Source organism: Anomaloglossus baeobatrachus, chromosome 7, assembly GCF_048569485.1.
Source record: "Anomaloglossus baeobatrachus isolate aAnoBae1 chromosome 7, aAnoBae1.hap1, whole genome shotgun sequence".
NCBI classification, from domain to species: Eukaryota; Metazoa; Chordata; class Amphibia; order Anura; family Aromobatidae; genus Anomaloglossus; species Anomaloglossus baeobatrachus.
In genome coordinates, this window is record NC_134359.1 from 281,641,896 (window position 1) to 281,667,443 (window position 25,548).

A 25,548-nucleotide genomic window follows, 5' to 3' on the forward strand; every position below is an offset into this window, starting at 1 on the left:
TGTGGCACCTCACGGTAGGCCAACCATGGGCACTACCAGAACGACCAGACTTGCTATCTCAAGGGCCGTTTTTCCACCTGAATTCTGCGGCCCTGAACCTGACTGTGTGGCCATTGAGTCCTGGATCCTAGCGTCTTCAGGACTATCTCGAGAGGTTATTACCACCATGAGACAGGCTAGAAAACCATCCTCCGCCAAGATCTACCACAGGACGTGGAAGATATTCTTATCTTGGTGCGCGGCTCAGGGAGTTCCTCCCTGGCCTTTTGCATTGCCTACTTTTCTTTCCTTCCTGCAATCCGGGTTGGAAAAAGGTTTGTCGCTCAGCTCCCTTAAAGGACAAGTCTCAGCGCTATCTGTATTTTTTCAGAAACGCCTAGCACGACTTACTCAGGTGCGCACGTTCCTGCAAGGAGTTGGTCATATCGTCCCTCCTTACAAGCGGCCGTTAGAGCCCTGGGATCTGAACAAGGTTCTAATTGCTCTCCAGAAGCCGCCTTTCGAGCCTATAAAGGATGTTTCCCTTTCTCGTCTTTCACAGAAAGTGGCTTTTCTAGTAGCGGTCACGTCTCTTCGGAGAGTGTCCGAGCTAGCGGCGCTCTCATGCAAATCTCCCTTCCTGGTGTTTCACCAGGACAAGGTGGTTCTACGTCCGGTTCCTGAGTTTCTCCCTAAGGTGGTATCCCCCCTTCATCTCAATCAGGATGTCACATTACCTTCCTTGTGTCCTCATCCAGTTCATCAATTTGAGAAAGGTTTGCATTTGTTGGATCTGGTCAGAGCACTCAGGATCTACATTTCCCGCACGGCGCCCTTACGCCGCTCGGATGCACTCTTTGTCCTTGTCGCTGGTCAGCGTAAAGGGTCGCAAGCTTCCAAATCCACCCTGGCTCGGTGGATCAAGGAACCAATTCTTGAAACCTACCGTTCTGCGGGGCTTCCGGTTCCTTCAGGGCTGAAGGCCCATTCTACCAGAGCCGTGGGTGCGTCCTGGGCATTACGGCACCAGGCTACGGCTCAGCAGGTGTGCCAGGCGGCTACCTGGTCGAGTCTGCACACCTTTACCAAGCATTATCAGGTGCATACCTACGCTTCGGCGGACGCCAGCCTAGGTAGACAAGTCCTTCAGGCGGCGGTTGCCCACCTGTAGGACAGGGCTGTTTGACGGCCCTATCACGAGGTATTCTTTTACCCACCCAGGGACTGCTTTTGGACGTCCCAATTGTCTGGGTCTCCCAATTAGGAGCGACAAAGAAGAAGGGAATTTCTTTTTCGCTCCTAATTGGGAGACCCAGACAGTGGGTGTATAGCTACTGCCTCTGGAGGCCGCACAAAGAACTACACTTAAAAGTGTAAGGCCCCTCCCCTTCTGGCTATACACCCTCCCGTAGGAGTACGGATTCCTCAGTTTTAGCTTTGTGCGCAGGAGGTCAGACACGCACGCATAGCTCCATTGTTTTTAGTCAGCAGCAGCTGCTGACTATGTCGGATGGAAGAAAAGAGGGCCCATACAGGGCTCCCAGCATGCTCCCTTCTCACCCCACTGTATGTCGGAGGTGTTTGTAAGGTTGAGGTACCCATTGCGGGTACGGCGGCTGGAGCCCACATGCTGATTCCTTCCCCATCCCTTTTTACAGGGCTCTGGGTGAAGTGGGATTACTGGTCTCCAGGCACTGAGACCGTGCTCCATCTACAGCCCCTGGAGAAGATGCTGGATGGAGCGGAGTACATCAGGGACATGGCCCTGCTTCCTCAAGGTACTCTGTGTCCCCGTGCATTTGGCGCTCACACCGCAGCATGCTGGGTGTTGTAGTGCGCCGGGGACATCAGCGCTGCGGCGCTTGTGCCATAGCCTCATTCAGCTTCGCTGAAGCAGGCACACTTTTGGGAAAAGGTCGCGCCGGCCGCTGGGACTGCGGCGCGGCTGGCACTTGTGGTGCGCCGGGGACTTCAGCGCGGGCCGCGCTTTTACGGCGGCCGCGCTGATAACTCGAGTCCCCGGCTTTTGCGGCCTATTTCCGTTCGTTCCCGCCCCCGGACCTGCCAGTCAGGAGAGGGGCGGGACGCTGGTCAGTGCATCAGCGCCGAGGGCTGGAGTCGTTTTTACATACTCCAGCCCTCACAATAGGCACAGAAGGGACACTGTTTCCCGCACTTTTGTTTGGGAACTCCCACGGACCGCCCCTCTCCACAGACGCCGGCAGCCATTCCTGCTGACACGCTGAGCTGCAGAGGGGAGCCGGGGAGACCCAGACAAGGAATTCTGCGCCTCTTACCCGCTATTCAGCGGGCGGTAAGCAGCCCTTTGGGCTCACCCCCTCTTGTGCCAGTAGTAATCTTAGTATTTTGTTCCTGCAAATACTTTGTACTGCATAGCGCTTGTCGCCCTTTGGCTATAGACTCTCTCACATTGCAGAGAGCCAACAGCATGTCGTCCGCAAAACGCAAGGGTGCCAAGGCACAGACATTATATGCTTCCTGTACCGCATGTGGGACTTTTCTACCGGCAGGCTCCACTGACCCCCATTGTGTGCAGTGCTCGGCCCCTGCGGCGCTTGCACAGTCGGGACCTCTGCTGGACGTGACCCAGGGTGTACCACCTGTGAATGCTGTCCAGGTGACAGGAACTGAGTTTACAGCTTTTGCTGACAGAATGTCTCTCACTATGTCACAAATTCTTGACACATTGCGAGCTAGGCCTGTACTTCAGGCCACGGACACTGTGCAATCATTGCCCCCTGGTCCCCCTCAGCTGAATTACCTCCAAGCTCCGGGACGGGCACATACACCTCAGGGTGAAGACTCTGACTCGGACGATGGCCCCAGGCAACCTAAGCGGGCTCGCTATGAGGGGCCTTCACATTCATCTCAATGGTCAGGATCCCAGCGAGATGAATCTATGGGTGATGAAGCAGACGTCACTGATCAGGATTCTGATCCTGGGACCGCTCTCAATCTAGATACACCAGATGGTGACGCCATAGTTAATGATCTTATAGCGTCCATCAATAAGATGTTAAATATTTCCCCACCAGCTCCTCCTGTAGAGGAGTCAGCTTCGCAGCACGAGAAAATCCATTTCAGATATCCTAAGCGTACATTAAGCACTTTTCTGGACCACGCTGACTTTAGAGACGCAATCCAGAAACCCCACGCTTATCCGGAAAGGCGTTTTTCTAAACGGCTTAAAGATACACGCTATCCTTTTCCCCCTGAGGTGGTCAAGGGTTGGACCCAGTGTCCAAAAGTGGATCCTCCAATTTCCAGGCTTGCAGCTAGATCCTTGGTTGCAGTTGAAGATGGAGCGGCACTTAAAGATGCCACTGACAGGCAGATGGAGCTCTGGCTGAAATCCATCTATGAAGCGATTGGAGCGTCGTTAGCGCCATCTTTTGCTGCCGTATGGGCACTCCAAGCTATCTCAGCCGGGCTTGTGCAAGTCGACTCAGTCACACGTGCATTTGCCCCGCAGGTAGCACCATTGACCTCGCAAATGTCGGCATTCGCATCGTACGCGATTAATGCTGTTCTTGATGCTACAAGCCGCACGGCAGTGGCGTCAGCCAACTCCGTTGTTTTGCGTAGGGCCCTGTGGTTGAGACATTGGAAAGCAGATTCTCATTCCAAGAAGTGCTTAACCAATTTGCCTTTTTCTCGTGACCGATTGTTTGGAGAGCGTTTGGATGAAATCATCAAACACTCCAAGGGTAAGGACTCATCCTTACCGCAACACAGACAAAACAAACCCCAACAGAGGAAGGGTCAGTCTGGTTATCGGTCCTTTCGAGGACCGGGCAGGTCCCAATTCGCCTCGTCAAAAAAGACTCAAAAAGACCAGAGACGCTCAGATTCTTGGAGGTCTCAGTCACGCCCAAAAAGGACAGCCGGAGGAACCGTTGCCAAGACGGCGTCCTCCTGACTTGCAGTCTCCGATTCCCACACCCTCGGTCGGTGGGAGGCTTTCCCACTTTGGCGACATTTGGCTGTCACGCGTCAAAGACCGTTGGGTGAGGGATATTCTGTCTCACGGGTACAGGATAGAGTTCAGTTCTCGTCCGCCAACTCGTTTCTTCACAACTTCTCCACCACCAGACCGAGCCGATGCTCTGTTGCAGGCGGTGGCCGCTCTAAAGGCGGAAGGAGTGGTGATCTCCGTCCCTCTTCAGGAACAAGGTCACGGTTTTTACTCCAATCTGTTTGTAGTCCCAAAAAAGGACGGATCGTATCGACCCGTCCTGGATCTAAAGTTGCTCAACAGACACGTAAAAGTCAGGAGGTTCCGGATGGAATCCCTACGCTCCGTCATAGCCTCAATGTCTCAAGGAGATTTTCTAGCATCAATAGATATCAAAGATGCGTATCTCCACGTGCCGATTGCGCCAGAGCATCAGCGTTTCCTACGCTTCGTCATACACGACGAACACCTGCAGTTCGTGGCGTTACCTTTCGGTCTGGCAACAGCCCCCCGGGTCTTCACCAAGGTCATGGCAGCAGTAGTAGCTGTTCTGCACTCGCAGGGCCACTCGGTCATCCCGTATCTAGACGACCTGCTTATAAAGGCACACTCTCAAGAGGCATGCCAACACAGTCTGAAGGTGGCACTAGACACTCTCCAGAGTTTCGGGTGGATTATCAACTTTCCAAAGTCGCATCTCATCCCGACCCAATCTCTGACTTATCTTGGCATGGAGTTTCATACTCTCTCAGCGATAGTGAAGCTTCCACTGGACAAGCAGTGTGCGCTAAGGACAGGAGTGCAATCTCTCCTTCAGAGCCAGTCGCACTCACTGAGGCGCCTCATGCATTTCCTAGGAAAGATGGTAGCAGCAATGGAGGCGGTCCCGTTCGCGCAGTTTCATCTGCGCCCTCTACAATGGGACATTCTCCGCCAATGGGACGGGAAGTCGACGTCCCTCGACAGGACTGTCTCCCTCTCTCAGACTGCCAAGGACTCTCTGCGTTGGTGGCTTCTCCCCACCTCATTGTCACAGGGAAAGTCGTTCCTTCCTCCGTCCTGGGCAGTGGTCACGACGGATGCGAGCCTATCAGGGTGGGGAGCGGTGTTTCTCCACCACAGGGCTCAGGGGACGTGGACTCAGGAAGAGTCCACCCTGCAGATCAATGTTCTGGAAATCAGAGCAATCTACCTTGCTCTGCGAGCCTTCCAACAATGGCTGGAAGGCAAGCAGATTCGGATTCAGTCGGACAATTCCACGGCGGTGGCGTACATCAACCACCAAGGGGGAACACGCAGTCGCCAAGCCTTTCAGGAAGTCCGGCGGATTTTGACGTGGGTGGAAAGCAAAGCGTCCACCATATCCGCAGTTCACATCCCAGGCGTGGAAAACTGGGAAGCAGACTTTCTCAGTCGCCAGGGCATGGACGCAGGAGAATGGTCCCTTCACCCGGACGTGTTTCAGCAGATCTGTTGCCGCTGGGGGACGCCGGACGTCGATCTGATGGCGTCACGGCACAACAACAAGGTCCCAGTTTTCATGGCACGGTCTCACGATCACCGAGCGCTGGCGGCAGACGCCTTGGTTCAGGATTGGTCGCAATTCCGACTCCCCTATGTGTTCCCACCTCTAGCATTGTTACCCAGAGTTCTCCGGAAAATCAGGTCCGACTGCCATCGAGCCATTCTCGTCGCTCCAGACTGGCCAAGAAGGTCGTGGTACCCGGATCTGTGGCATCTCACGGTAGGCCAACCGTGGGCACTACCAGACCGTCCAGATTTGCTGTCTCAAGGGCCGTTTTTCCATCTGAATTCTGCGGCCCTGAACCTGACTGTGTGGCCATTGAGTCCTGGATCCTAGCGGCCTCCGGTTTATCTCATGAAGTTGTTGCCACAATGAGACAGGCTAGAAAACCATCCTCAGCTAAGATCTATCACAGGACGTGGAAGATATTCTTAGCTTGGTGCTTGGCTCAAGGGTTTTCTCCCTGGCCATTTGCATTGCCAATTTTTCTTTCCTTCCTGCAGTCTGGGTTGGAAAAAGGTTTGTCGCTTAGCTCTCTTAAGGGTCAAGTCTCCGCGCTATCCGTATTCTTTCAGAAGCGCTTGGCACGACTTTCTAAAGTACGCACGTTTCTCCAAGGAGTTTGTCATATCGTTCCTCCTTACAGACGGCCATTGGAACCCTGGGATCTGAACAAGGTTCTCATTGCTCTCCAGAAGCCGCCTTTCGAGCCTTTGAAAGAGGTTTCCCTTTCTCGGCTTTCACAAAAAGTAGTTTTTCTTGTGGCGGTCACGTCTCTTCGAAGAGTGTCCGAGCTAGCGGCGTTATCTTGCAAATCTCCCTTCCTGGTGTTTCACCAAGACAAGGTAGTACTGCGTCCAATTCCAGAGTTTTCTCCCAAGGTGGTTTCTTCCTTTCATCTCAATCAGGATATCACTTTGCCATCTTTGTGTCCGCATCCAGTTCACCAATTTGAAAAAGGTTTACATCTGTTGGACCTGGTGAGAGCACTCAGGATTTACATTTCTCGCACGGCGTCTCTACGCCGTTCTGATGCGCTCTTTGTCCTAGTCGCTGGTCAGCATAAGGGATCGCAAGCTTCCAAATCCACCCTGGCGCGGTGGATCAAGGAACCAATTCTTCACACATACCGTTCTGCTGGGCTTCCGATTCCATCTGGACTGAAGGCCCATTCTACCAGAGCCGTTGGTGCGTCCTGGGCATTGCGGCATCAGGCTACGGCTCAGCAGGTGTGCCAGGCGGCTACCTGGTCGAGTCTGCACACGTTTACCAAACACTATCAAGTGCATACCTACGCTTCGGCAGATGCCAGCCTAGGTAGACAGGTCCTTCAGGCGGCGGTGGCCCACCTGTAGGAAAGGGCTGTCTGACAGCCCGTTCATGTGGTATCTTTTTACCCACCCAGGGACTGCTTTTGGACGTCCCACTGTCTGGGTCTCCCAATTAGGAGCGAAAAAGAAGAAGGGAATTTTGTTTACTTACCGTAAATTCCTTTTCTTCTAGCTCCAATTGGGAGACCCAGCACCCGCCCTATTTGTTCTTAGGGTTTCGTTTTTCGGGTGCACATGTTGTTCATGTTGTTTCTTAAGTTCTCCGATCTTGTTATCGGATTGAATTTGTTTTTGAAACTGTTATTGGCTTTCCTCCTCCTTGCTTTGGTACTAAAACTGAGGAATCCGTACTCCTACGGGAGGGTGTATAGCCAGAAGGGGAGGGGCCTTACACTTTTAAGTGTAGTTCTTTGTGCGGCCTCCAGAGGCAGTAGCTATACACCCACTGTCTGGGTCTCCCAATTGGAGCTAGAAGAAAAGGAATTTACGGTAAGTAAACAAAATTCCCTTCTTTGTTTACTTACCGTAAATTCCTTTTCTTCTAGCTCCAATTGGGAGACCCAGCACCCGTCCTGTTTTCTTAGGGATTTTTGTTTTTTTCGAGTACACATGTTGTTCATGTTGAATGGTTTCAGTTCTCCGATGTTTCTTCGGATTGAATTTGTCTTTAAACCTGTTATTGGCTTTCCTCCTTCTTGCTTTTGCACTAAAACTGAGGAGCCCGTGATCCCACGGGAGGGTGTATAGCCAGAAGGGGAGGGGCCTTACACTTTTAAGTGTAATACTTTGTGTGGCCTCCGGAGGCAGTAGCTATACACCCAATTGTCTGGGTCTCCCAATTGGAGCTAGAAGAAAAGGAATTTACGGTAAGTAAACAAAATTCCCTTCTTTTTTTTTATCCCTCAAAAATGGGGAGAAAATGGGGGTGCGTCTTATAATCCAGATATGGCTTACCGGGGCAGCGGTGGTCACAGCAGGCAGGGTTGACGATACTTAGTGCTCGTTGAAGGGGGTGTCACTGCAATGGAGTAGCTCAGGAGGGTCACAGGATGGTGGGTGAGGAATACTGCAGGCGCCATTGATCTGCCTGCGATTGACGCAATGGTCTTCAAGAAAATGGCCGCGGAGGCCAATCTGCGCACGCGCCACCTCTGTAGCCATTGTTTTGTAGTCCATCTTGTCAACTGCCGGCAGTTCATTGGAACCTGGCATCCGCACCCTGCCGGCAGATGAATGGTACCCGGCGCTGGCTCACCCCCAAACCCACAGTAGCTTCGACCCTGCCTCCTGTGATCCTCCTGAGCCGCAACACCCTCTCATCCGAGCCCGAAGCATCACCGACTCTCCGTCCACTGACCCTCCTGAGCCACGACACCCCCCCCCCCCTCCTCTGAGCCCGCAGCATCACCGACCCTCTGTCCACTGACCCTCCTTAGCCACAACAACCCCCCCCCTTCTCTGAGCCCGCAGCATCACGGACAACCTGTCCACTGACCCTCCTGAGCCACGACACCCCCTTCTCCGAGCCCACAGCATCTCCGACCCTGTCTCATGAGCCACTCTACCACTGCCACTCCTCCCTGGTGAGCGAATATATAACACACTAGTATTCTAAGACGAACCCTCATTTTAAAATTAAAAATATTTTTTTTCCTATTTTCCTCCTCCTAAATTTGGGGCGCATCTTATAATATGAAAAATACGGTACTTCCCGATCACTATTGAAAACTATGCTTCCGAGTACCCCTTTAAATGGAGTGATGGTGCTGCATTGACTGTGCTCTTTAACAATCCCAAAGGTGTGAGACCATCGCTCCATTCAGATAGGGAATCTTGGGGTCTGTAGGGGTGACCATCAATGATCTGCAAATTCTCAGCTTCCCTTTTGGATAGTTAAAGGGTTGTATCAAGTTAACATCTGAAAAAATGTAAAAAAAAATGTCCACTATGGAAAGTAACCCCCCCAAAAAATGAAGCAGCGCTATACATTTTAGGTGGAGTTACCCTTTAAATTTCTTCATTTTTCCACAGGATGATGGTGGAGCTGCACCGAAAAGTCTCCAGTCTCATTGAATTTCTGAAGCAGAAATGGGCTCTGCAGGAAGTTCGGATTGTATCTTTTTTTATTATGGCCATTGAGAAGCTTGATGTGATCATAAAGGTGGGAGCATCTTCTTGCTTATAGGGGTATGTACACACGACCGGCCCGATTCATTAAGACCGGTGTTGGTCGTCTTGATGAGAAGTTGTGCTGGAGGCAGACGTCCCTGATTAATGGAGAGGCGCATGCGTTTTCAGGAATCAGGAGGTTCAGATGAGTGGCTAACACGTCAATCAGGTCTCGGCACAAGCCTTACTCCGGTATCCGCTGGATTAAGCTTTTTCATGTAGTTATTGCCGCCACTCGTCAATTAGCAGCAGTTGCCAATTCGCCTGTCCCAGTTGAGCTCACTTTGTCGGAGCTAACACCCGTCACACAGACTTACCTGCCGTGCGACGTCGCTGTTGCCGGCGAACCACCGCCTTTCTAAGGGTGGCGGTTCGTGCGGCGTCACAGCGATGTCACACGGCAGCCGTCCAATAGCAGAGGGGGGCGGAGATGAGCGGTTGGAACATGCCGCCCACCTCCTTTCTTCCTCATTGCCGGTGGAGGCAGGTAAGGAGATGTTTGTCGCTCCTGCAGTGTCACACATAGCGATGTGTGGAGCTGCAGGAACGACGAACAACATCGCTACTGACCAGACAACGATTTTTCATAAATACACGACCTCTCACAGACAAACGATTTTTGCCTCTTTTGCGATCGTTTAAGGTCGCTCCAGCCAGTCACACGCTGCGATGTCGCTAACGAGGTCGCATGTCCGTCACAAACACCGTGACCCCCGACGACATATCGTTAGCGATGTCGCAGCGTGTAAATGACCCTTTATTCTAGGTGCTCCCTGCAACGTATCTTTTATGTTTCGATGCGTAATTTCCTTAACTGATTCTCTTCAGCGGAAAAGTCTGGATGATCCTCAGTTGGCAGATATGGAGTCTCAGGACCCCAGGGAAGAACTTCACCTCTTCCCACCAGAAACGGCTCAGTTGTCATCTTTACCTGGAGTGGCAAGGGTTGTCCACTCCAAAGCCCATTGTACCGTCCACTGGCAGGAGTCTGGCAAGTACAAGCAAAGCTCAAAGGACATTCACTTGTTACCTCCTGCTCAGATCCTTGGTATCCAAACTGGACAAGGCACAGCTCGGGTACAGCTTAAGTGCCCACGAGGTAATGCGGATACTAAACAAGGAAACAAAGTCGAGGTGCCCAGTAACACCACCCCAGAGAAGACCCAGAACGTTGAGAATGGTTTGATGGAGAGTGTATCTTCTGATGGTGTGTCAAATGGACCAAAGACTCCTGATGAAGCCCCACCAGAGCCCATGGATACCTCTACTGGTGGTGAGATATCCTCTGTCTGCCCACCTCCAGATGTGGAGGAACATTCATTAAATGACCCCTTGCCCCGTTATTTAAAGTCTTGCCAAGACCTTATTGTTCCGGACAATAATCAGGCGACTGATAATGTTGTTGCCTGTTCTCCAACATCCCCAGAGACAAACCCCAAACCTCCAGGAGATGTAGAATCTCCAAATCGAGAGAAGGTGGAAACTCCGACTACAACCCCCCAGCTGGACAATTGCACTACACAAGCTTCAGGACAGGACACTCAGGTGAAGGAGCAGAGCGGTTCATCCAAAGCTCCAAAAGACAACTCTAACCAGCTCTCTGAGCAGCTGCGTCAGGAAGGCTGGAATCAGCAGACGTCAGAGAATCTGACACTAGCAGAGGTCTACCTCATGTTGGGCAAACCGGGCAAGCTACAGCTGGAATATGAGTGGATGGATCCCAGCAGATCAGACGAATCGGACTCCCCTTTACGTCACAAACAAAGACTCCTGAGCTGTCTGTTACGGCTCATATCTACAGAGCTGAACCCGAAAACGGTAAGTGGTCATTTCTGTTATTTTTTGAAGAAGGTTAAGTAGATGTTCATTGTTAGAAAAAGTTTCACAAGTCTGACGTTTGATCTGCAAGGGTCTGAGTGAAGAGGCCTCCATTGATTGTTGAAATGAGTTGTGCAGAAACACTTACAGGGTTGTCTTATGGTGTAGCTTCAGGAAAGCACCGCTCCTCTACCTCCTGGCTACCTCCTTTGCCAGGGCCGGTGTGCTCCTTAACGCCTTCATGACTGAGGGCGTACTGCTATGTCCTAAATCATGTCTGGGTAATCGCCGCCGGCTGCTGTGAGGCGGCGGTGATCCATGCACATGTCTGCTGATTTGAACAGGAGACATGCGCGGCTAACAGGCACAGGTGGATCGACAATCCTCCTGTGCCTGTTAACCGATCAAATCGCTCTGTCAAAATATGACAGCACGATTTAAATGGCCCCGACGGGGAACACACCGTTCCCTGCCACCATTGGAGCCAATGGTTGCCATGGTAGCAATGGGTCATGTAATGACTCCTGTCACTATCATGACGTATTTCCTGTTTACAGCTGCAGCTCTGTCGGCTCTAACAGGAACGCTGCATTTCTGCTGATCAGAGTCGTGCAGCTGTGATCAACAGAAATGAACAAGGCAATCAGACTACTAATCCTTATAGTCCCTCAGGGGGACTAATAAAACGAAAAAAAAAAGTTTTTTTTAATTTTTTTAAATTTAAAAATAAAAAGACTTAACCATTTAAAGCACCCCTCATTCGCCTCATTGAAAATTAGACAATAAAAAAAAAAATATACACACATGTTTGGTATCTACGAACTCGTACGGGCCTAAGGCATGACACCAGTACATCAGTTTTACCATATAGTGAACATATACAAAATATCTGCAAAACCAATCGTGCAATCAAACTTGAACTAGCAGCAGTCACACGGCTCTTGCAAGCAAGGGAGGAAAAAACAAAAATGGGAAATTGCCCGGTGGTGAAAGAATTAAACGCCATTGTGCTTTTCAAAAGGATTGTGGATGTGATGTTCAGCTGCCTAAACCTATATGGACAGAACTGGTGCATTATACTGTGAGGGACTTGCTCTATATTCAGAAGATTCAGAGGGATCGGTCAGGTGATCATACACTTATGGCTATATTGCATAATACCCCTGTGGTCTGCCAAGTCTGCAAGAGGGTGAGAAATATGGAGTCCTCTGCCAGGTACGAGCGGAGAAAATGTGCTCTGGGCAAATGTACCACAAGGACTGGCAATATAGAGGGGAATCAGTGGAGCAGAGCTACAGAGTGTAATATATACCGTGTATATATATATATATATATATATACTAGAAGGTGGCCCAATTCTACGCATCGGGTATTCTAGAATTTACGTATTGTGTAGTTCATGTATGATTTTTGTTATATATATATATATATATATATATAGATGTTATTGTGTGTAGTTACCAAGTGTTTGTGTAGGGGCTGTACATGTTCTGGGTGTGGCGGGGGTGAGAGCGGTGTTGTTTGTGTGTTGCGTTGTGTGTCGTTATTTGCGGAGCGCTGTGTGTCTGTATCGTTGTGTGTGTTGCGCGGTTTGTGTGTGTGTGTGTGTGTTTTGGGGGGAGGTATGTTTTGTGCAATGTGTGTGTTGTGCAGTATGTGTGTATATTTGTGTGTGCCGCGGTGTTTGTGTGTTGGGTGTTGTGTGTCTGCGGCGTTGTCTGTGTGTGTGGGTGTCTGTGTAGGGCGGTGTTTGTGGTTCCCAGTGTGTGTGTGGTGTGTTGTGCAGTGCGTGTGTGGCAGTGTGTGTGTGTGTGTGTGTTTTGGGGGGAGGTGTGCACCCCCCATCGTGCTCCATCCCCCATGCTGCGCACCCCCCATCGTGCTCCATCCCCACTCCCCATTGTGCTCCATCCTCCATGCTGCGCATTCCCCATCGTGCTCCATCCCCCATGCTGCGCATTCCCCATCGTGCTCCATCCCCCATGCTGCGCACTCCCTATCGTGCTCCATCCCCGATGCTGCGCATTCCCCATCGTGCTCCATCCCCCAAGCTGCGCATTCCCCATCGTGCTCCATCCCCCATGCTGCGCACTCCCAAACGTGCTCCATCCCCCATGCTGCGCACTCCCCATCGTGCTCCATCCCCCATGCTGCGCACTCCCCATCGTGCTCCATCCCCCATGCTGCGCACCCCCCATCGTGCTCCATCCCCCATGCTGCGCACACCCCATCGTGCTCCATCCCCCATGCTGCGCACTCCCCATCGTGCTCCATCCCCCATGCTGCGCACTCCCCATTGTGCTCCATCCCCCATGCTGCGCACTCCCCATTGTGCTCCATCCCCCATGCTGCGCACTCCCCATTGTGCTCCATCCCCCATGCTGCGCACTCCCCATCGTGCTCCATCCCCCATGCTGCGCACTCCCCATCGTGCTCCATCCCCCATGCTGCGCACTCCCCATCGTGCTCCATCCCCCATGCTGCGCACTCCCAAACGTGCTCCATCACCCATGCTGCGCACTCCCAAACGTGCTCCATCACCCATGCTGCGCACTCCCAAACGTGCTCCATCCCCCATGCTGCGCACTCCCCATCGTGCTCCATCCCCCATGCTGCGCACTCCCCCTCGTGCTCCATCCCCCATGCTGTGCACCCCCCATCGTGCTCCATCCCCCATGCTGTGCACCCCCCATCGTGCTCCACAGTCACACATCAGACAGTAAACACGCACACATCTGATCGCATACACTCACACACACACCCCACTTCTCCCTGTGCCCACCGGTGGGCGGTCCCAGCAGCTGTGCTGCACGCCGTGCTCCTCTGCCGACACTCACAGATCCGATCGCATACACTCACACACACACACACACATCCGATCGCATACACTCACACACACTCACACACATCCGATCACATGCACTCACACACATCAGATCGCATACACAGACACACTGACGATATCGCACATACGCGCTGACACACTCACAACATCCGGAGATACCACATGCTTCCGGCCATGTGATCCTCCGGCAGGTCCTGGAAGATCACTGCACAATATCGCCGCCGAGAAGCAAGCGATATCACGGGATGTTGTGAGTATGTGGATGCGATCTGATGTGTGTGTGTGAGGTGTGTGTGAGAGTGAGTGTGATCTGATGTGTGTGTGTGTGTCTGTTCTTATGTGTGTGTGAGGTGTGTGTGTTCCGCCGCTGCAGGACGTGGATGCGATCTGATGTGTGTGTGTGTGTGAGGTGTGTGTGTTCCGCCGCTGCAGGACGTGGATGCGATCTGATGTGTGTGTGAGGTGTGTGTGTTCCGCCGCTGCAGGACGTGGATGCGATCTGATGTGTGTGTGTGTGTGTGAGGTGTGTGTGTTCCGCCGCTGCAGGACGTGGATGCGATCTGATGTGTGTGTGTGAGGTGTGTGTGTTCCGCCGCTGCAGGACGTGGATGCGATCTGATGTGTGTGTGAGGTGTGTGTGTTCCGCCGCTGCAGGACGTGGATGCGATCTGATGTGAGTGTGAGTCTGAGTGAGTGTGAGTCTGAGTGAGTGTGAGTCTGAGTGAGTGTGAGTCTGAGTGAGTGTGAGTCTGAGTGAGTGTGAGTCTGAGTGAGTGTGAGTCTGAGTGAGTGTGAGTCTGAGTGAGTGTGAGTCTGAGTGAGTGTGAAAGTGTGTGAGTCTGTGTGTCTGTTCTTATGTGTGTGCGTGTGTGTGTGTTCCGCCGCTGCAGGACCTTGATGCGCTCACCTCGGGGCGAGAAGCCATTCCGTGGGGGGGCGGAGCCTGGGCGAGCGGCCAATCCGTGCGGGGGGGGCGGACCCGAGGCGAGCGGCCAATCCGTGCGGGGGGAGGAGCGGCCAATCCGTGCGGGGGCGGGGCCATGGCGAGCCCAGCGGCCAATCAGCTTTGTGTCACCGTAAGGACACAATTTTGGAGCAAGACAGACAGACAGACAGAATAAGGCAATTATATATATATATAGATATATAATTGCCTTATTCTGTCTGTCTGTCTTGCTCCAAAATTTTGTCCTTACGGTGACACAAAGCTGGCCGCTGGGCTCGCCATGGCCCCGCCCCCCCCCCCCCCGCACGGATTGGCTGCTCGCCTAGCCTCGGCTCCGCCCCCCCACGGATTGGTCGCTCGCCTCGGCCTGGCCCCGCCCTCCGCATGGATTGGCCGCTCGCCCCGGCCCTCCGCACACATCGCCAGACATAACCTTGCGCTGCTGGGATCGTGACAGAGCCGGTGTACGCTGGTAACCATTATACACATCGGGTAACTAAGGTCCCTTAGTTACCCGATGTGTATCATAGTTACCAGCGTACACCGGATCCCGGTACACATGTGCAGGGAGCCGGCATTATACTCCTCTCCCCCCAGGACTACTCCTCCTATTATAGTCCTCCTATTATACTCCTCTCTGAGTATAATAGGAGACCTATTATAGCATGGGGGATGTAGCACGATGGGGGGTGCGCAGCACGGGGGATGTAGCACGATGGGGGGTGCGCAGCATGGGTAATGTAGCACGATGGGGGGTGCGCAGCATGGGTGATGTAGCACGATGGGGGGTGCGCAGCATGGGTGATGTAGCACGATGGGGGGTGCGCAGGATGGGGGATGTAGCACGATGGGGAAGTGCGCAGCATGGAGGATGGAGCACGATGGGGAGTGCGCAGCATGGGGGATGGAGCACGATGGGGGGTGCGCAGCATGGGTGATGTAGCACGATGGGGGGTGCGCAGGATGGGGGATGTAGCACGATGGGGGGTGCGCAGGATGGGGGATGTAGCACGATGGGGAGTGTGCAGCATGGGGGATGGAGCACGATGGGGAGTGTGCAGCATGGGGGATGGAGCACGATGGGGAGTGCGCAGCATGGGGGATGGAGCACGATGGGGGGTGCGCAGCATCGGGGATGGAGCACGATGGGGAATGCGCAGCATAGGGGATGGAGCACGATGGGGGGTGCGCAGCATGGGGGATGGGGCACGATGGGGGGTGCGCAGCATGGGGGATGGAGCACGATGGGAGGTGCACACCTCCCCCCAACACACACACACACACACACACACACACACACACACACACACACACACACACTGGGAACCACAAACACTGCCATACACAGACACCCACACACACAGACAACTCCGCACACACACAACACCCAACACACAAACACCGCGGCATACATAAATATACGCACATACCGCACAACACATACATTGCACAAAACATACCTCCCCCCAAAACACACCACACCCACACAAACTGCGCAACACACACACACACAACGCTACAGACACACAGCGCTCCACAAACAACGCAACACACATACAACACCGCTCTCACCCCCCGCCACACCCAGACAACAGCCAGAACATGTACAGCCCCTACACAAACACTTGGTAACTACACACAACAATATATATATATATATATATATATTTCTTTTTCGCTCCTAATTGGGAGACCCAGACAGTGGGTGTATAGCTACTGCCTCTGGAGGCCGCACAAAGAACTACACTTAAAAGTGTAAGGCCCCTCCCCTTCTGGCTATACACCCTCCCGTAGGAGTACGGATTCCTCAGTTTTAGCTTTGTGCGAAGGAGGTCAGACACGCACGCATAGCTCCATTGTTTTTAGTCAGCAGCAGCTGCTGACTATGTCGGATGGAAGAAAAGAGGGCCCATACAGGGCCCCCAGCATGCTCCCTTCTCACCCCACTGTATGTCGGAGGTGTTTGTAAGGTTGAGGTACCCATTGCGGGTACGGCGGCTGGAGCCCACATGCTCATTCCTTCCCCATCCCTTTTTACAGGGCTCTGGGTGAAGTGGGATTTACTGGTCTCCAGGCACTGAGACCGTGCTCCATCTACAGCCCCTGGAGAAGATGCTGGATGGAGCGGAGTACATCAGGGACATGGCCCTGCTTCCTCAAGGTACTCTGTGTCCCCGTGCATTTGGCGCTCACACCGCAACATGCTGGGTGTTGTAGTGCGCCGGGGACATCAGCGCTGCGGCGCTTGTGCCATGGCCTCATTCAGCTTCGCTGAAGCAGGCACACTTTTGGGAAACGGTCGCGCCGGCCGCTGGGACTGCGGCGCGGCTGGCACTTGTGGTGCGCCGGGGACTTCAGCGCGGGCCGCGCTTTTACGGCGGCCCGCGCTGATAACTCGAGTCCCCGGCTTTTGCGGCCTAGTTCCGTTCGTTCCCGCCCCCAGACCTGCCAGTCAGGAGAGGGGCGGGACGCTGGTCAGTGCATCAGCGCCGAGGGCTGGAGTCGTTTTTACATACTCCAGCCCTCACAATAGGCACAGAGGGGACACTGTTTCCCGCACTTTTGTTTAGGAACTCCCACGGACCGCCCCTCTCCACAGACGCCGGCAGCCATTCCTGCTGACACGCTGAGCTGCAGAGGGGAGCCGGGGAGACCCAGACAAGGAATTCTGCGACTCTTACCCGCTATTCAGCGGGCGGTAAGCAGCCCTCCGGGCTCACCCCCTCTTGTGCCAGTAGTAATCTTAGTATTTTGTTCCTGCAAATACTTTGTACTGCATAGCGCTGGTCGCCCTTTGGCTATAGACTCTCTCACATTGCAGAGAGCCAACAGCATGTCGTCCACAAAACGCAAGGGTGCCAAGGCACAGACATTATATGCTTCCTGTACCGCATGTGGGACTTTTCTACCGGCAGGCTCCACTGACCCCCATTGTGTGCAGTGCTCGGCCCCTGCGGCACTTGCACAGTCGGGACCTCTGCTGGACGTGACCCAGGGTGTACCACCTGCTGTCCAGGTGACAGGAACTGAGTTTACAGCTTTTGCTGACAGAATGTCTCTCACTATGTCACAAATTCTTGACACATTGCGAGCTAGGCCTGTACTTCAGGCCACGGACACTGTGCAATCATTGCCCCCTGGTCCCCCTCAGCTGAATTACCTCCAAGCTCCGGGACGGGCACATACACCTCAGGGTGAAGACTCTGACTCGGACGATGGCCCCAGGCAACCTAAGCGGGCTCGCTATGAGGGGCCTTCACATTCATCTCAATGGTCAGGATCCCAGCGAGATGAATCTATGGGTGATGAGGCGGACGTAACTGATCAGGATTCTGATCCTGGGACCGCTCTCAATCTAGATACACCAGATGGTGACGCCATAGTTAATGATCTTATAGCGTCCATCAATAAGATGTTAAATATTTCCCCACCAGCTCCTCTTGTAGAGGAGTCAGCTTCGCAGCACGAGAGAATCCATTTCAGATATCCTAAGCGTACATTAAGCACTTTTCTGGACCACGCTGACTTTAGAGACGCAATCCAGAAACCCCACGCTTATCCGGAAAGGCGTTTTTCTAAACGGCTTAAAGATACACGCTATCCTTTTCCCCCTGAGGTGGTCAAGGGTTGGACCCAGTGTCCAAAAGTGGATCCTCCAATTTCCAGGCTTGCAGCTAGATCCTTGGTTGCAGTTGAAGATGGAGCGGCACTTAAAGATGCCACTGACAGGCAGATGGAGCTCTGGCTGAAATCCATCTATGAAGCGATTGGAGCGTCGTTAGCGCCATCTTTTGCTGCCGTATGGGCACTCCAAGCTATCTCAGCGGGCTTGTGCAAGTCGACTCAGTCACACGTGCATTTGCCCCGCAGGTAGCACCATTGACCTCGCAAATGGCGGCATTCGCGTCGTACGCGATTAATGCTGTTCTTGACGCTACAAGCCGCACGGCAGTGGCGTCAGCCAACTCCGTTGTTTTGCGTAGGGCCCTGTGGTTGAGACATTGGAAGGCAGATTCTCATTCCAAGAAGTGCTTAACCAATTTGCCTTTTTCTCGTGACCGATTGTTTGGAGAGCGTTTGGATGAAATCATCAAACACTCCAAGGGTAAGGACTCATCCTTACCGCAACACAGACAAAACAAACCCCAACAGAGGAAGGGTCAGTCTGGTTATCGGTCCTTTCGAGGACCGGGCAGGTCCCAATTCGCCTCGTCAAAAAAGACTCAAAAAGACCAGAGACGCTCAGATTCTTGGAGGTCTCAGTCACGCCCAAAAAGGACAGCCGGAGGAACCGTTGCCAAGACGGCGTCCTCCTGACTTGCAGTCTCCGATTCCCACACCCTCGGTCGGTGGGAGGCTTTCCCACTTTGGCGACATTTGGCTGTCACGCGTCAAAGACCGTTGGGTGAGGGATATTCTGTCTCACGGGTACAGGATAGAGTTCAGTTCTCGTCCGCCAACTCGTTTCTTCAGAACTTCTCCACCACCAGACCGAGCCGATGCTCTGTTGCAGGCGGTGGCCGCTCTAAAGGCGGAAGGAGTGGTGACCTCCGTCCCTCTTCAGGAACAAGGTCACGGTTTTTACTCCAATCTGTTTGTGGTCCCAAAAAAGGACGGATCGTATCGACCCGTCCTGGATCTAAAGTTGCTCAACAGACACGTAAAAGTCAGGAGGTTCCGGATGGAATCCCTACGCTCCGTCATAGCCTCAATGTCTCAAGGAGATTTTCTAGCATCAATAGATATCAAAGATGCGTATCTCCACGTGCCGATTGCGCCAGAGCATCAGCGTTTCCTACGCTTCGTCATACACGACGAACACCTGCAGTTCGTAGCGTTACCTTTCGGTCTGGCAACAGCCCCCCGGGTCTTCACCACATGGCAGCAGTAGTAGCTGTTCTGCACTCGCAAGGTCACTCTGTCATCCCGTATCTAGACGACCTGCTTATAAAGGCACCCTCTCAAGAGGCATGCCAACACAGTCTGAAGGTGGCACTAGACACTCTCCAGAGTTTCGGGTGGATTATCAACTTTCCAAAGTCTCATCTAACCCCGACCCAATCTCTGACTTATCTTGGCATGGAGTTTCATACTCTCTCAGCGATAGTGAAGCTTCCACTGGACAAGCAGTGTTCGCTACGGACAGGAGTGCAATCTCTCCTTCAGAGCCAGTCGCACTCACTGAGGCGCCTCATGCATTTCCTAGGAAAGATGGTAGCAGCAATGGAGGCGGTCCCGTTCGCGCAGTTTCATCTGCGTCCTCTACAATGGGACATTCTACGCCAATGGGATGGGAAATCGACGTCCCTCGACAGGACTGTCTCCCTCTCTCAGACTGCCAAGGACTCTCTGCGTTGGTGGCTTCTCCCCACCTCATTGTCACAGGGAAAGTCGTTCCTTCCCCCGTCCTGGGCAGTGGTCACGACGGATGCGAGCCTATCAGGGTGGGGAGCGGTGTTTCTCCACCACAGGGCTCAGGGGACGTGGACTCAGGAAGAGTCCACCCTGCAGATCAATGTTCTGGAAATCAGAGCAATCTATCTTGCTCTGCGAGCCTTCCAACAATGGCTGGAAGGCAAGCAGATTCGGATTCAGTCGGACAATTCCACGGCGGTGGCGTACATCAACCACCAAGGGGGAACACGCAGTCGCCAAGCCTTTCAGGAAGTCCGGCGGATTTTGACGTGGGTGGAAAGCAAAGCGTCCACCATATCCGCAGTTCACATCCCAGGCGTGGAAAACTGGGAAGCAGACTTTCTCAGTCGCCAGGGCATGGACGCAGGAGAATGGTCCCTTCACCCGGACGTGTTTCAGCAGATCTGTTGCCGCTGGGGGACGCCGGACGTCGATCTGATGGCGTCACGGCACAACAACAAGGTCCCAGTTTTCATGGCACGGTCTCACGATCACTGAGCGCTGGCGGCAGACGCCTTGGTTCAGGATTGGTCGCAATTCCGACTCCCCTATGTGTTCCCACCTCTAGCATTGTTACCCAGAGTTCTCCGGAAAATCAGGTCCGACTGCCATCGAGCCATTCTCGTCGCTCCAGACTGGCCAAGAAGGTAGTGGTACCCGGATCTGTGGCATCTCACGGTAGGCCAACCGTGGGCACTACCAGACCGTCCAGATTTGCTGTCTCAAGGGCCGTTTTTCCATCTGAATTCTGCGGCCCTGAACCTGACTGTGTGGCCATTGAGTCCTGGATCCTAGCGGCCTCAGGTTTATCTCATGAAGTTGTTGCCACAATGAGACAGGCTAGAAAACCATCCTCAGCTAAGATCTATCACAGGACGTGGAAGATATTCTTAGCTTGGTGCTTGGCTCAAGGGTTTTCTCCCTGGCCATTTGCATTGCCAATTTTTCTTTCCTTCCTGCAGTCTGGGTTGGAAAAAGGTTTGTCGCTTAGCTCTCTTAAGGGTCAAGTCTCCGCGCTATCCGTATTCTTTCAGAAGCGCTTGGCACGGCTTTCTAAAGTACGCACGTTTCTCCAAGGAGTTTGTCATATCGTTCCTCCTTACAGACGGCCATTGGAACCCTGGGATCTAAACAAGGTTCTCATTGCTCTCCAGAAGCCGCCTTTCGAGCCTTTGAAAGAGGTTTCCCTTTCTCGGCTTTCACAAAAAGTAGTTTTTCTTGTGGCGGTCACGTCTCTTCGAAGAGTGTCCGAGCTAGCGGCGTTATCTTGCAAATCTCCCTTCCTGGTGTTTCACCAAGACAAGGTAGTACTGCGTCCAATTCCAGAGTTTTCTCCCAAGGTGGTTTCTTCCTTTCATCTCAATCAGGATATCACTTTGCCATCTTTGTGTCCGCATCCAGTTCACCAATTTGAAAAAGGTTTACATCTGTTGGACCTGGTGAGAGCACTCAGGATTTACATTTCTCGCACGGCGTCTCTACGCCGTTCTGATGCGCTCTTTGTCCTAGTCGCTGGTCAGCATAAGGGATCGCAAGCTTCCAAATCCACCCTGGCGCGGTGGATCAAGGAACCAATTCTTCACACATACCGTTCTGCTGGGCTTCCGATTCCATCTGGACTGAAGGCCCATTCTACCAGAGCCGTGGGTGCGTCCTGGGCATTGCGGCATCAGGCTACGGCTCAGCAAGTGTGCCAGGCGGCTACCTGGTCGAGTCTGCACACGTTTACCAAACACTATCAAGTGCATACCTACGCTTCGGCAGATGCCAGCCTAGGTAGACAGGTCCTTCAGGCGGCGGTGGCCCACCTGTAGGAAAGGGCTGTCTGACAGCCCGTTCATGTGGTATCTTTTTACCCACCCAGGGACTGCTTTTGGACGTCCCACTGTCTGGGTCTCCCAATTAGGAGCGAAAAAGAAGAAGGGAATTTTGTTTACTTACCGTAAATTCCTTTTCTTCTAGCTCCAATTGGGAGACCCAGCACCCGCCCTATTTGTTCTTAGGGTTTCGTTTTTCGGGTGCACATGTTGTTCATGTTGTTTCTTAAGTTCTCCGATCTTGTTATCGGATTGAATTTGTTTTTGAAACTGTTATTGGCTTTCCTCCTTCTTGCTTTGGTACTAAAACTGAGGAATCCGTACTCCTACGGGAGGGTGTATAGCCAGAAGGGGAGGGGCCTTACACTTTTAAGTGTAGTTCTTTGTGCGGCCTCCAGAGGCAGTAGCTATACACCCACTGTCTGGGTCTCCCAATTGGAGCTAGAAGAAAAGGAATTTACGGTAAGTAAACAAAATTCCCTTCATTAATTATATAATATATATATATATATATTATATAATAAATATATATATATATATATATATATATATATATATATATATATATATATATATATATATATATATATATATATATATATATATATATATATATATATATATATATATATATATATATATATATATAATATATATATATATATATATATATATATATATATATAAATATATTATACACACACACGTATTATTGTATTAACTTTTTGACTTTCAGTCTCTACATCTCACCATCCACTACAGCTTTGAGCATGAGATGACCTTCATTTTATAGACAATCATCTTGGCTATCTCATACATATATTTCACCTGCAACTAATTAGCAGTTAGTCAGGTAGATTCTTGTCATGTCACTGCATTGTTACTGTTTTGCTCCTGGTGATTGATATATATTTTCTTTGTCGCTCCATTGGGAGACCCAGACAATTGGGTGTATAGCTTCTGCCTCCGGAGGCCACACAAAGTATTACACTTTAAAAAGTGTAACCCCTCCCCTCTGCCTATACACCCTCCCGTGCATCACGGGCTCCTCAGTTTTATGCTTTGTGTGGAAGGAGGCACACATCCACTCACACATCTCCATGTTAGTCAGCAGCAGCTGCTGATTGTATCGGTTGGAAGAAAAGAGGGCCCCCGGCATGCTCCCTTCTCACCCCACTAAGTCGGCGGTGTTGTTAAGGTTGAGGTACCCATTGCGGGTACGACGGCTGGAGCCTCATGCCGTGTTTCCTTCTCCATCCCTGAGGGCTCTGGTAGAAGTGGGATCCGAAGCGGTCATCCAGGTTCTGGGACCGTGCTCCCTCCTCAGCCCCTGAGGGAATCTGCTGGACAGGAGCTTATCTATCCTCAGGGACAGGGCCCTGCATCACGAGGTACTCTGTGTCCCCATGGGGACTGTGTATGGAGCGCCTGGTTTCCGGACGCCGCATCTGACTGCTGAATTGTGAAGACCGGGGACTACCGCGCCGACCGCGCCTGCTTGTCGGCCGCGGTATTAAATTTAGTCCCCGGCTTCATCGCGGCCTAGTGGAAAAACTCCCGCCCCTGGGCCTGTCTATCAGAGATAGGGGCGGGACAGCCGACCTGACGTCGGAGTGAGGGCCGGGGCATCCTGTATGCTTCCTCCCCCCTCACTGATCACTGTGGGGACCCCAGATTCCCGCACTTTTTCTAACGCCGCCCATGGCTTCACTCCTCCCCTGAGAGCTCCGGCAGCCATCGTTAGGACATTCTGCCGGTGGAGAATCACAGAGAACAGCTCTGCAGCTCTGGGAGACCAGGCAGGGAATCTGGAGCGCACACACACCGCTTTTCTTTGTCGCTCCATTGGGAGACCCAGACAATTGGGTGTATAGCTTCTGCCTCCGGAGGCCACACAAAGTATTACACTTTAAAAAGTGTAACCCCTCCCCTCTGCCTATACACCCTCCCGTGCATCACGGGCTCCTCAGTTTTATGCTTTGTGTGGAAGGAGGCACACATTCACTCAAGCTCCCATTTTAGTCAGCAGCAGCTGCTGATTGTATCGGATGGAAGAAAAGAGGGCCCTAACAGGGCCCCCGGCATTCTCCCTTCTCACCCCACTAAGTCGGCGGTGCTGTTAAGGTTGAGGTACCCATTGCGGGTACAAAGGCTGGAGCCACATGCCGTTTTTCCTTCCCCATCCCTTAGAGGCTCTGGGAGAAGTGGGATCCTAACCGGTCACCATTCACTGGGACCGGGCTCCCTCCGCAGCCCCTGGGGGAATCTGACGGACAGGAGACTGAGTATCATCAGGGACAGGCCCTGCATCTATAAGGTACTCTGTGTCCCCTTGGGGACGGTGCATGGAGCGCCTGTGTTACAGACGCTGCAGCGGCTGCTGTTTTTTTGTGACGACCGGGACTACCGCGCCGACCGCGCCTGTTTGCCGGCCGCGTTATTAAATTTAGTCCCCGGCTTCTGCGGCCTAGTACCATAACTCCCGCCCCCGGGCCTGCCAGTCAGGGGTAAGGGCGGGACGGTCGACTGGACGTCGGCAGTGAGGGCTGGAGCATACTTAGGTGTTCTCCTCCCCCCTCACTGAGCACTGTGGGGCACCAGATTCCCGCACTTTATTAGTCACGCCCACGGCTCCCTCCTCCCCTGAGAGCTCTGGCAGCCATATTTACAATCACTTCTGCCGGTGGAGGATTTCAGAACGAGCTCTACAGCTCTGGGAGGCCCAGGCAGGGAATCTGGTGGACACACAACCGCTTTGGGCGGTCGGTAAGCCACACCGGTTACCCGGTGCTGGCCCCCCTTGGGTGCCGAAGTGTATATATATATATATTTGTATACATTTTCTCTGTTCGGCCGCATTGTTTTGCTTTTGGCTATATACCCTCAGTGATCACTCTCAGAGGAGACTACAGCATGTCGTCCGCAAAGAGCAAGGGTGCCAAGGCACAGGCTTATTTTGCAACCTGTACCTCTTGTGCGGCTATGTTACCTGCAGGTTCCACCTACCCTCACTGTGTGCAATGCTCGGCCCCTGTGGCACTCACTCAGCCGGAGCCTCGGGCACTGGTGGGACCCTCGGCTCAGGTAGAACCGCCGGCTTCCACTGTCCAGGTGGCAGGGACAGAGTTTGCAGTTTTGGCTGAGAAACTCTCTGAGTCGCTTTCACAGTCCATGGCTCAGTCTATGGACAGATGGTCTAAGATACTAGAAGCCTTGCAGTCCAGATCAGTCACACAGGCCCCGGGCACTGTGAGTTCATCGCCCCCAGGCCCCTCTCGGTCGGTGCAGCAGAGTGCTCCTGGGGTGACACCTAGGTCCCACGGGGAGGACTCCGACACGGACCGCAGTCCCAGACCGGCTAAGCGGGCTCGCTGGGAACCTTCCCCGGCTTCATCACGCTGTTCGGGGTCTCAGCATGAGGACTCTCTGGAGGATGAGGCGGAGGTCGCAGCTCAGGGCTCTGATCCTGACGTTGCTCTCAATCTTGATACACCTGAAGGGGATGCCATAGTAAATGACCTTATAGCGTCCATCAACCAGGTGCTAGATCTTTCTCCCCCAACTCCACCTATAGAGGAGTCGGCTTCACAGCAGGAGAAACACCAGTTTAGGTTTCCCAAATATACACGGAGTGCGTTTTTCGATCACTCTAACTTCAGAGATGCTGTCCAGAAGCACAGAGCATTTCCGGACAAGCGCTTTACTAAGCGCCTTAATGACACACGTT

At 52.8% G+C, this 25,548-nt stretch overlaps 1 protein-coding gene across 2 annotated transcripts in view; it reads left to right on the forward strand.

Annotated features, from left to right (window-relative positions):
* The window catches only part of CRAMP1 (cramped chromatin regulator 1), a 102,082-nt gene that overhangs the window by 30,780 nt on the left and 45,754 nt on the right, over positions 1 to 25,548 (forward strand). For both annotated transcript variants that reach the window (XM_075318262.1, XM_075318261.1), the window contains exons 9-10: positions 8,843 to 8,924; positions 9,809 to 10,798. In XM_075318262.1, coding sequence (XP_075174377.1) covers positions 8,843 to 8,924; positions 9,809 to 10,798 — 1,072 coding nt within the window. The remainder of the gene's footprint in view (positions 1 to 8,842; positions 8,925 to 9,808; positions 10,799 to 25,548) is intronic.